The 12758-nt window shown below is 42.5% G+C and overlaps 2 protein-coding genes across 7 annotated transcripts in view; one reads left to right on the forward strand and one right to left on the reverse strand.

Moving 5' to 3' along the window:
* Nucleotides 1–7015, forward strand: part of LOC119971793 (endoplasmic reticulum-Golgi intermediate compartment protein 2-like) — a 66168-nt gene extending 59153 nt beyond the window's left edge. For all 3 annotated transcript variants that reach the window (XM_038807924.1, XM_038807923.1, XM_038807922.1), the window contains 2 exons: nt 5744–5819; nt 6532–7015. In XM_038807924.1, the coding sequence (XP_038663852.1) occupies nt 5744–5819; nt 6532–6535 (80 nt within the window). In that variant the 3' untranslated portion in view covers nt 6536–7015. The remainder of the gene's footprint in view (nt 1–5743; nt 5820–6531) is intronic.
* The window catches only part of far1 (fatty acyl CoA reductase 1), a 140422-nt gene continuing 134554 nt past the window's right edge, over nt 6891–12758 (reverse strand). For all 4 annotated transcript variants that reach the window (XM_038807921.1, XM_038807919.1, XM_038807918.1 and 1 more), the window contains exons 11-12: nt 10567–10694; nt 6891–9775 (exon numbers count right to left, since the gene is read on the reverse strand). In XM_038807921.1, the coding sequence (XP_038663849.1) occupies nt 9613–9775; nt 10567–10694 (291 nt within the window). In that variant the 3' untranslated portion in view covers nt 6891–9612. The remainder of the gene's footprint in view (nt 9776–10566; nt 10695–12758) is intronic.

Consider the following 12758-nt stretch of genomic DNA (forward strand, 5'->3'; position numbering starts at 1 on the left):
GGATCTTAAGTAGACTGCAGTGAACCTAACTGCAAAGTTTATAAACATTTAGCTATTATTGACAGTTCCTGGCCACATCAAACACAATTCAGTGCTTTCTGCTGAGAAAAAGAGGATGCACTTTTAACTCCTAGATATTCTAGGGTTATTGGATATAGGGGTGGGGTCTCCGATCTGGCTTCTGGTGGGGGAACTCTGATGGGCAGCATTTCTGATGGAGGGGCTCTCTGATATGAGGGTGTTGCTGATAGAGGGGTCGCTGATGGAGTGGTCTGGTTGGGGGCATGATTAGCATTGTGGGGGAGAGGGTAGGTCAGTGGCACAAGTAGTTAGCACGGTTGCCTCACGGCGCCGAGGTCCCAGGTTTGACCCCGGCTCTGGGTCACTGTCCATGTGGAGTTTGCACATTCTCCACGTGTTTGCGTGGGTTTCGCCCCCACAACCCAAAAAAAGATGTGGCTAGGTGGATTGGCCACGCTAAATTGCCCCTTAATTGAAATGAATGAATTGGATACTTAAAGCATTGTGGGGGGAGGACCACCAATGGACTCTGGGGGCACCGGCCGTAAATACTTACCCCCTTGACCCACCGCATCAGGGCCATGCTGGCAAATACTTGTATCAACCCACACTGACATGAATCCCTGCCCAGAGGGCAGGAACATCGCGGAGGTGTGGAAAATCTGGTATCCCACCCGTTAATAGAATGCAAATGGTCATTGATGCAGCATTTCCCTCCCTGACACGGGTTTCTCCGCCACATCAGGAACTGTGCTGCGGGCGGCAGGTGGAGGAGAATCTTGCCCATCACCCCGTTCTTCTGAACTCCAAGCAACCCGTATAATCGTTCCTCGTATGGCGGTGTCGCCATACCCGGGATCATTCAAGAACCTCTTTTCTACCGCCTCCAACGACATATCTTTCCGTAAATAAGGGGACCAAACTGTACACAGTGTTCTAAATGTGACCCAAGTAGTTACTTGTACAGGTGCAGCAACACATCTTTACTTTTATACTCCAGCCACCTTAAAATAAAAAAACAGCATTCCATTTGCCTTCCCCATGGCCTTCTGCACCTGTATGCCAGCTTTCTCTGTTTCATGAACATGAGCCCCCAAAGTTCCTTTGTGCTACAGCTTTCGACAGTCTCTCTCCATTTAAATAATAACCTGCCTTCTCTTTCTTTATGCAAAATGAACAATGTCACAATTTCCCACATTGAATTCCATTTGCCAATTTTTTGCCCACTCACTCAACCTGCCAATATCTCTCCGTAAACTATATATCTCCTTACAACCTGCCTTGCCTCCCACCCTCATGTCATCTGAAAATTAGGCCATAGTACTCTGCTCCTTCCTCCCAATCATTTATATTGTGAAGAGCTGCGGTCGCAGCCCTGATCCCTCTGACATGACGCTGGCTACTGCCCTCCAACCTGGGAAAGATTCCCTATTGCTACTCACGAAGGCAGAGATTGATAGGTTTCTGATTAACAATGATGTAAAGGGTTATAGGTGGAAACTTTGCTGTCAAATAATTGGCTATCACATTACGCAAGTATTTCATTGATTATGAGGCAGAGGTGTCCTAAGGTGGTGGATCACGCAATATAAATGAAAATTCTTTCTTTATGTCACTTTACAGTTCATGGATAACAGTGTGCAGTGACTAGGGGAATTATTTTCTCAACATCTACCCTGTTAAGCACCTTAGGAATTGTATGCTTCAATTCAATCACCTCATTCTTCTAATTCCATGGAATATAGGCCTAGTATACTCAATTTTGCCTTATAAGACAATATATGCGTCCAAGAAATGAGTCTATTGAACTTTTGTTGCACTCAAGGAAGGACATACTTGCCCTTGAGTATGTCAGGAGATCAAAGCTGCACACAGTACTCCAGATGTAGCCTTGTATCGACTGAAAAGATACAACTTCACATGGGCAATTATCTACTCAAAGTTTCTGATTCAGCAGCAGAGATCGAGTCAGACAAGTGGTACTTTTGCCCCTCAAATCAGAAGTCTCACTCCTGAGGCTTGACATAATCCAATGCAGTATTGAGGGAACATTGCACTGTCAAAGGTTCCATCTTTCAGATGCAACATTAGACAAAAGGGCCCAGCTGTCTCTTCAAGTGGGCATTATAGATTTCATGGCACCATTCAAGGACAATTATCTTGCTATTCTGCCTTAGATTTATTTCAACAGACACCACTTTTAACAACTTCTGCTGGCTTTGATTGCCAGTATATGTAATCTTTTCCTGAAGCAATCCAGAACTCATCCCACTCCCCAGTTCTTTCCTCAAAGCACTGTATCTTTCTCTCTTTCAAGAGTGTATAGACTTTTCCCTGAAAGAAATTCCTAAACTTCTCTATTACACATTGCATTAAATCTTAACTTCTCTCCTCACTGATACTAATTTAAATCGACATGCACTCCATAACCAATGGAAACAGTCTTTTCATATTCACTGTTAAAATTCTCAAAAAATCTATACTAGCACTGTTGCTTCACAGCGCCAAGGTCCCAGGTTCGATTCCCACTTGGATCACTTCTGTGCGGAGTCTGCACGTTCTCAGTGTCTGCGTGGGTCTGGATGCTCCAGTTTTCTCCAACGAGTCCCAAAAGACGTGCTTGTAAATTGAATTGGACATTGAATTCTCCCTCAGTGTACCCGATCAGCGCCAGAATGTGGCGACTAGGGGATTTTCACAGTAATTTCATTGCAGTGTTAATGTAAGCCTACTTATGACAATAATAAAGATTATAAATCACTCCTTTAAGGGCAGCACGGCGGTACAGTGGTTAGCACTGCTACGTCACAGCACCGAGGCCCAGGTTCGATCCCAGCTCTGGGTCACCTTTCGTGTGGAGTTTGCACATTCTCCCTGTGTTTGCGTGGGTTTCGCCCCCACAACCCAAAGATGTGCAGTGTAGGTGGATTGGCCACTCAAAGTTGCCCCTTAATTGGAAAAAAATGAATTGGGTACTCTAAATTAAAAAAACAAATAACTAAATCACTCCTTTAGCCTTTGCTGCTCCACTGAAAATAATCTCTGCTTCAAGTTACTCCCTCATGATTAGTTTAATATTCTCATCCAGTCTGCTATCCTCATGTAAGAATATAAGAAATAGCAGCAGCAATATTCCTTTAAAATGTCATTGTTGTATGTGACCAGTTCTTTTAATCCGCAGGGTACATTTAAAACCCCTTCTGCCACGTTTCCAATGTAACAAGGCCATTCTCTCAGAACACAACCTATTGGGAACAGTGAGCAGGAGTAAGCTATACAGCACCTCAAGGCTGCGGTTTCATTCTGCAAGGTCGTCAAAATTAAAAGAAAAATTTAGAATAGCCAATTCTTTTTCCAATAAAAGGACGATTTAGTGTGGTCAATTCACCCACCCTGCACATTTCCGGGTTGTGGGAGTGAGAGTCACACAGACACGGGGAGAATGTGCGAACTCCACACGGACAGTGACCCGGTGCCGAAATCAAATGCGGGTCCTCGGCGGCATTAAGGCAGCAGTGCTAAACACCATCACCGTGCCACCCCTCATTGTCAAATCTTTACAACTCCACTTTCTCAAAATATACACATTCTGCATCCCTTTATTCTCTCCAAAAATTATGGCAGCACCTTGGCACTGTGGTTAGCACTGCTATCTCACAGCACCGAGGACCAGGTTAGTTCCCGGCCCCGGGTCACTGTCAGTGTGGAATTTTCACATTTTCCGTGTCTGTGTGGGTCTCACCCCTGCAATCCAAAAAGCCGTGCAGGCTAGGTGAATTGGCCACTATAAATTGCCCTTTAATTGGAAGTGTCCAAAAAATCCATTGACTTCACTCCTAAATGTACTCAACAACTGGCCAACATTTGTTGCAATCCCTAGTTGCCCCCGAGGGGATGGTGGTGGGCTGCTTTTTGAACCACGATCTTCAATCTAGTAAGGGCACTCCTATAGCACGGTTTGGCAGGGAGTTCCAGCAACTTGACCCAGGAACGACAATGTTAAAGTAAAGGTAATGTGTGACTAAGTGGCGGTATACTCATAAACCTGTTGGCCGGGTCCTTCTAGGTGGCAGGTTTGGGACTGTTGTGTCAAGTTAAATATTGCATTATTCATGTTTATTCCAGAGCTGCCTTCTGTACATTTGATGTCAGTTGCACATAAACAACTTCATATAGCACCATAGTATCTTTTACATCATCCAAACAGACAGATGACCGGCACTGCAGGCAGCGCAATACTCTCTCAGTACTGCACTGGAGTGTCAATGTAGATTATATGTTTAAAATCTCTCGATTAATGGGAAGAGAAGGGGATTAAGACACTAAAAGATTTGTTTCTTAGGGGTCGGTTTGCAGGATTGAGAGAGCTGGAAGCGATGTATGGGCTGGAGCAGGGAGAAATGTTTAGATACATGCAGGTTCGAGATTTTGCCAGGAAGGAGATACCGAACTTCCCAGAGGAACCGGCCTCCACATTGCTGGAGGTGGTGCTGACGACAAGGGGACTTGAGAAGGGGGTAGTGTCAGCAGTGCACAGAGCTATTTTGGAAGAGGATAGGATAAGGCACCACTCGAAGGGATCAAAGCAAAGTGGAAGAGGTTATAAGCCGGGGCGGGGGGGGGGGGGTCTGGTGTGAGGTGCTCCGGAGAGTAAATGCCTTCACCTCATGTGCGAGGTTGGGGCTGTGATACAGCTGAAGGTGGTATACAGAGCACACCTCACGAGGGCGAGGATGAGCCGATTCTTTGAATGAGTAGATGTGTGTGAGCGTCGTTGTGGGGGGAGGGGGGCGCTAATCACGTTCATATGTTTTGGTCCCGTCCAAAGCTGGAGGTTTTTAGGGTAATTTCCAAGGTGGTGCACATGAAACTGGACCTGGGTCCCCAGGAGGCCATATTCGGGGTGTCGGATCAGCCAGGGTTGGAAACTGGTGCGGAGGCAGATATCGTAGCCTTCGCCTCGTTGATCGCCCGAAGACGGATCCTGCTGGGATGGAGAGCAGCCTCTCCACCTTGTGCCCTGGCGTGGCAGGGAGACCTGTTGGAATACTTGACCCTTGAGAAGGTTAAGTTTGAACTGAGGGGAAGGACAGAGGGGTTCTACAAGTCATGGGCATTATTCATTATGCACTTTCAAGAACTGGATAATATTGAACATTAGTTGGGGGGGGGATGGGTGGGAGGGTTGGGGGGGCGGGGGAAAAAGAGGGGGGCTGTATGTATTAAGGGTGACTATGGGTAAATCCCTGATTCCTTTTTGTCATTTGTTTATGTAAACATGCGGGCTGATGTTTTGGGGTTGGTGGGAGGATGGGATCGTTGTTATTGTTATGGTGATTGACACATTTGTTACTGATTATTGTTGGTGGGTATAAATTCGGGAGAAAATGTGAAAAAGGAGGGGAATAAAAATATTTTTTGAAAAAATCTATTGACATTTTAACCCATAATCTTCTGATGCAGGAGCATTTTGACTCAATCTGCTGACTCAAGTGCAAGTGCATTGAATCGCTGCATAGCACAGATTGAAGCCATTTGGCCCATCTTTCATTTTTTTTATTTCTGAAATGAGTGTTACTTCCTGGAATTTTGGCTTGCTTGGCCATTTCGGAGGGGCAGTCTTTTAAATCACTTTCTCACATGGTGTTAAGATCAAAGAAAGACATGATTGCATTTAATAGTCTTCACTTGTTCCTAAAAATTCTTACATTACTCTCTTTAGGACTACTACACAACATCTGCGGGTTCATTATTAATCTTCTTTGTTGCCAATGCAAGCCCAGAGAACAGGTGCAAAGGTAAGGGAAACAATCTCCAATGTTTTGCAGTTAAATGGAAGTAGCAACCACTGCAGATAATCACCTGTTCAGGGTAATGAAGGCCATTTGGGCATACTTAATTAATTTATCCTGAGAAAACCTAGAGTCCTATCATGCACCATTCTTCAACAATTCCGGAGTTTAATCTCTCCAGAGTACATTCCATCGGATAATCCTGTGAAAACTTCCTCACTATACTCTTAAATTTGCTTTTTGCGAGTAGTTTCTCCAAATTTAACTTTCTTATACCATTTTGTACATATTGCCATCTCCCTGATAGCCAGGCCTTGGAGCGGATACAAAAGATATTTACCAGGATGACACCGGGGTGAGCTTCAGTTTAGGTGGACAAACTAGAGAAGCCGGGGTTGTTCTTTTTAAAATTTAGAGTACCCAATTAATTTCTTCCAATTAAGGGGCAACTGAGCCTTGCCAATTCACCTACCCTGCACATCTTTGGGCTGCGGGGGTGAAACCCATGCAGACATGGGGAGAATATGCAAACTCCACACAGGCAGTGACCTGAGGCTGGTATTGAACCCCGGGTCCTCGGTGCCCTGAGGCAGCAGTGCGAACCATCTTGCCGCCCCTTGATTAGTTAATTTGGCTGTCTTGCCCACCTATTGAAATTTTCTGTTAAAGCTATCTACCAAGCCACTCTAAATTTATAATAAATATTCATCTATTTCAGGTAAGGATGAAATTCTGCTCCAATGAAACGGCAGCAATGTGAAGCATACAACGGGCCATGCAGCCAGAATCTTTTAGCAGCGCAGTTGTGAACACTGTGGGGAAAGGGGTAGGTGTTTGGCGGAGTGTAAATGAGCCACACATTTTACTTAAATAAAAACTCATTTGCTTTTGGTTCTCAAAGGCACCCATTTAATTTTCCATCCACAAATCACCGTAGTTGTACTGCAAACTGTGACACTGACGCTTGTCCATTTTTCATACAAACAGTGTAAAAAATATGAATGCTGCCATTGCAGTGTAGCATTTTTAACATTGCTTTCAGAATGAAAAAAGTTTTACTGAGTGTGCAGAAAATCATTTTCTTACAATTAATTCCAATACAGATTTAACCTAACTGGTACACCAGCTGATAACCAATAAATAACTATTTTGATTACAAATGTCATCTATTGTCCTCTGTAGAAACATTCACTAAAAAAAAAGTGTCATTATTGTTTAAGGCAGCCAGCCACACAATGCACATTGAAGTACTATTTTTACATGTTTTTTTTAAAAGAACACAGCAAAAGTCTGTGCCATTTTTGCACACCAGCTCCCTTCCCCATACACTACACATTTCTTTTAAGTGCTGTATACAGACTAGTCCAGGCAAAAGTCTTTAACAAGCAGATTACCTGCCTTTTAAGAGGAATAACATACCAGCACATGATCACTAACTTGGTTACTGATGCGAAAAGGAGACTCACCATTTACAAAATGGCCCTTTTTCTTTCTTGCAGCCATACAAAGGAAGGCTTGAATTTTAGTTGTCAACACGAGAAGCGGCAGACTACTTCCGCATAATAAATTCAAAGTCTTTTTTTGAGATGGGTGCTGCCACCCAATTTAGAGAATTTGGGGTGGGGGAGTGGTGTGAAGGTGGAAAATTGGGCAAAGCTTTTGCTGCAGAAGGCAAACAACATTCTGAAGACGTGAGCATTTCACAAAAGTTTCTTATACGCAAGTTTGGTGTCCAGCCATTCCTTCCTCACTCAAGGCAGAGGACGCTGAGTAACCAATGAACATTTTCGCTACAGTACATCATTGTAGTTCAGCTGCCAAACTACTCATTGCATTCATCTCATGCTTCATAAGCAAAGGAAGAGGAATAATTTTGTGATGAGTTATGGGGACTTGCATTAATAAGCATACCTACGCTGTGAAATTAAGAGTGTCTCTTAAAAAAAAAATACAAGGATGATGAGTTTGCATAAATGTGAGTACACACTGCTGTGAATTAAAGGCTGACGGCTTGGCTTCATTTAACCTTTTGCTCTCTCTATGCTATTTGCAACAGATCTTGATTTTTCATTATGAAGACAAGCATCTCAATGCTATATTTCACTCACCAGGCACCAGTACCAAAAATGATTAATTAATAAGGTCAAATGGTCAATACCTCAGGTTAAAAGCTGTGATCACACCAATAGTAAGCACATTGTTTATAATCATGGAAATATTTGAGATGTGTCCGCATTTTAGTTCAGCTGGGCAGAGGCTAAACAGTACCCACCAGTATAGCTAACTACTTGACTTATTAGTAAGATAAGATTACATTGGTCGTGAGGCCACAAAAACTAAACAGAATATTCACAGCTCGATTTTTAAAGAGGAAACCTGTAACATAATTCCAAAAACAATACACTTTACTCATTTCAACCTTTACACCAAAAGCAACAATGCCAGCATCCCAATTGGAACAATCAAATGGAAAATGGCAGTAAGTCGGAGAGGCCGACTGACATTCTCACGTCTTGTCATTTAGAAAATCTTCAGTATACCTTAAGCATAGGAAAGTCAGACACATGTACCCCAAATAAGAAGGCTTTTCCCCTCCCCCACCCCCAGGTCAAGGCAAAAAAAACATTAAATTCTTTTTCCTAAAACTTTATCAAAATCCAACTATTTATACACATCTGCAGAGAGCACACTATGCTGATTTACCAATCCCATTCATCTTTCAGGAATGTTTACAGGCAGTAGATAGCTTGGGTCTTCCAATAGATCCAACACTCTAAATTAGTTCAGAAAAAGGTCGGGGTGGGGGTGCAGGGTGAATTTGGTCTTGGGCCGTGGTGAGCTGGGTAGCAGCGAATTAACTATTGCACGCTGACAGATTTTGTTTTCCATTAATGTCACCCGCCTGCTCCCTCCCTGCCCCCCAACAACTATTTTGCTTTTTGCACTCAGACATTCAGTTAAAGCTCCTGGAATTTAAACACTGCCCTAGTTTTTCACAACAACACTGGTTGTCCTGCAGGGCACTGCTGCAGAATGTGTGAACGAAAGTTACCTCCGATACCTTCCAGTTAACCGCACCCCTCCCAAGCCGACGGCAGAGTTTCAAATCTGGAGCACATCTTGTTTACCATCTGTTGCTATATGCTCAGTTCAGCTACAGCAAATAGTACAATCGCTACCTATCAGCAGCTGAGGTGGGATTGGGAATGTTCAGCCGCATTTGTTTGTCAGTCAAGTGGATAAGTACATATATGAAGGCAAATTCCAACCTCCCTCAATATGAAAATATGAATGGTTGGGAGGCTTTTTTTCACTGGGTGTTTTTTTTTTGTCGCATCACTGAAGTTTAAGCTGAATGTCTTTAACAAAAAAAGTAAATTGATAAAGCCAAACTGAACATGCACTAAGTAAATGAGCATTTACGGACAAACTCTGCTTGCAACAGGGCATGTTTCATAAACATCCCATGAAGAGGCAGAGATGACCGACAGAAACTTGAACACAGTTATTCAATGGAAAAAAAAAACTTGTTTTCCCCACATCATTCTTTCTTCAGTGTTAAAACGTATGTTAAACCCTGAAACTGATTTTCTTTCACTGTACTTCAGTGCATTTCTGTACTTTTAATGGTGCTAGATAGCTGACCCAAATTATTATAAAGTAGCATTAACAAATTACATACATGACAAAATATAACAAGATACAGGTATTTTCTTTTAGTACAAACATTAACACAAGGTTTATCATTGTCCAGTACAGCTATCTATAATGCATAGGTGACTGAATGCTTATGGTTCTGTCAGTATCTCATGGTACTCGAAGCCCTGAAGTAGGACAAGAACTTGAAGCACAAGCTGACCACAAAGTACCAGATGTTTCGTGCCATCTGAGATCTTGCGATGAAAATTCTCCAGATCAGGACAACCAGGATAGTATTGAATGCAAAGCGAATATTTCTCAACCTGCAGTTTAGAGAAAGGGTATATATATTTAAGCATAGAACATAGAACAGTACAGCACAGAACAGGCCCTTTGGCCCTCGATGTTGTGCCGAGCAATGATCACCCTACTTAAACCCACGTAACCCGTATACCCGTAACCCAACAATCCCCCCATTAACCTTACACTACGGGCAATTTAGCATGGCCAATCCACCTAACCCGCACATCTTTGGACTGTGGGAGGAAACCGGAGCACCCGGAGGAAACCCACGCACACACGGGGAGGACGTGCAGACTCCACACAGACAGTGACCCAGCCGGGAATCGAACCTGGGACCCTGGAGCTGTGAAGCATTGATGCTAACCACCATGCTACCGTGAAGGCTAATGCTGATATTTATCTCAAAATTTCACAAATGGCACTTTGGGGCTAAGCAGCAGCATTTCAGGATGCTTTCCTGTAATTTGATCCCATGTTATGCAGGATATGATGCACGTATCATACGGTCCTCTAATGGCGATCCTAATAGTGGAGTATTTCACAGCCTATACAAGATGTTTACAGTTAGGCTGGTGGGCCAATTCAATCCTGCACTTTTAAACTGTGGCCATGCACATGCGTGTGCACCTTAGAAAAGCAATTTGCCAGAGGTTAACCGCCTCAAGTGAGGTGCATTTTTAGTCAAAACTGTGGTCTCTATTTCTTTTTAACAAGCACCTGAATTTAATTGTTCCCAACCCGTTACTCCCGTCTTCCCACATTACAGGAGCTACAATTTTAATACTGAACATTAGTCGCCAAGCCAACATACTTGATCAGATGTTTCCTGGCGGCAGGCAGTCCGGACAGCTCTTCATTTAGCACATATTTCTTGGTTCCCATACAGTAGTTCTCCATGTACTCTGCCCAGTGAAGCTGTCTCACATCAAAGTTGAATACCTTACAAAATAAATAAAACAAAAATACAATTCTTATTAAAACACTCTATAAACAGACTGAAGATACATTCAAGCAATGCAGCCAGATATGGGCAGCCAGCTGCTTTGCCAAGATATTTTATGAGTGACCAAGCTGGAGGTTTCTGAAACTGCAGATAAAAATAACCTGCCTGGAAATCTTCATCTCAGTCTGTCAGTGCGTCAATTAAAACAGAAATTCTACAGAGAACATGTTTCACAAAACATTTAATTACACTTTTAAGGTATTTCCAGTGACGCAAGAGCTGGTATATAGAGGACACAGATTGAAAGTAATTGGCAAAAGAACAGGAAGCTGGAGAATATTTTTGAAAAAATAGAACACAGCAAGTTATGATCCAAATGTGGTGTTTGTAGAGGTGGTGGAAGCAAATTCAATGGTAACAGTCGGAAGGCAATTGGATAGCACTGGAAGGGAAATTTTCAGGGCAATGGGGAAAGAGGAAGGGTGATGGGAATAATTGGATAGGCTTTTCAAAGAGCTAGCAGAGGCATGGTGGGCTGAACAGCCTTCTTCTGTGCTGTGAGATTCCGTGATCAGTATCCAGACAAGATGTTGGTTCTATTTTTAAACTTGAAAATGATGAGTAAGTAGTTGCGAGCAAGCTCAAGCCATAATAAAGAATGTGACATTTGCAGCACTGCATTGCTATGCATCATCTTTTTTCTGCAAAGCATAATCTTATACACACACACACAGTTGAATGCTGAGAGTTCCAAGAATGAAGAGGCTTGTGTGGTGTATTATCATAAACAAGGTGGGACAAATAACCTACTTCCTTGCTGTATATTTTTAGATAATTCAACAAGTTAATACAGCAGAGATATAATTGCTCATTAAGTGTTCACCATACAATGTGATCCTTATGTTTTACTTCACATTAGAAATTGATTTAGTCACAAAAGGTGACTGCATTTCAAAAGTAACAAATACTGTAAGTCTAAAATGAAAACTTAAAATGCAAGGAACATTCATTAAGTCAGGTAGTCTGTGGAGAGTGAAAAGGAGTTAATTTTTCAAATCAATGCTCTTTCATCAGAACTGGAAAAAGATCATTGGCCTGGAATGTTAACCCTACATTTTCCATTTCCAACAGATGCTGCCTGACCTGTGGAATGTTGCTGGCATTTTCTGTTTCTGCTTCATAAAGTACTTCATTGGCTTTAAGTCAGAATGTCTTGACTTCATGAAACACATTATATAAACACAAATATTCTTTTAAAAACCGTCGAAGAATTTCAAAAGAAGTGAGAAGTCACTTAAGACTGAGTTGAGATTTTCATTTTACCTAGAGTTGTGAATCTTCGGAATTCTGAGCTGTGGAATCTCAGTCATTGAGTATGTTTAAAGCAAAGATTGAAAGATTTCTAAATACCAATGGTATAAAGTAATATGGGGATAGTGTGGAGAAAAAGGCATTCAAGTGGATAATCCATGATTGTAACGAATGGCAGAGCAGGCTCGATGGGCTGAATGGCCTGCTCCGATTCTGCATGATGGAGGTTGCACCCAAAACCTGGATTTAAGCTTTAATTGGCACAGTTTGGGATGAACTGCCCTGAATGTCAATTGGCTGTTGAAGTCCTCAACACCAACCTTCACCCAGATATTATAGAACTTGCCTGCACTCTGCTTATTGTTTTTAACTATTCTTTCACAAGCAATTTATTTTTCACCTCACAGGGACAGGATACAACAACTTGCATTTATTAAGTACCTTTTGAATAATGAAGTGTCCCAAAGCACACAAAAAAAAGTTGAGCAAAACTAGAAACCGAGCCACACAAGGAAATATTTGAGGAGCTTGGGGAGAGAGAGAGAGAGAGGCATTGTGTCTTTAAGGAAAGAGTGTGTTTAGGGAAGGAATTCCAGGGATTAGGGGGCAGACAGCTGAAAGGACAGCAGTCAATAGTGGGGCACAGGAAGAGGCAACTGCACAAGGCCTAAATTGAAAGAACACAGGATACTATCTTTGCAACAGCTGTTTTCAGAGATGTAAAGGCCCCAGGGGTTGGCCAAATGAAT

The sequence above is a fragment of the Scyliorhinus canicula genome, chromosome 9 (assembly GCF_902713615.1).
Source record: "Scyliorhinus canicula chromosome 9, sScyCan1.1, whole genome shotgun sequence".
Taxonomy (NCBI): domain Eukaryota; kingdom Metazoa; phylum Chordata; class Chondrichthyes; order Carcharhiniformes; family Scyliorhinidae; genus Scyliorhinus; species Scyliorhinus canicula.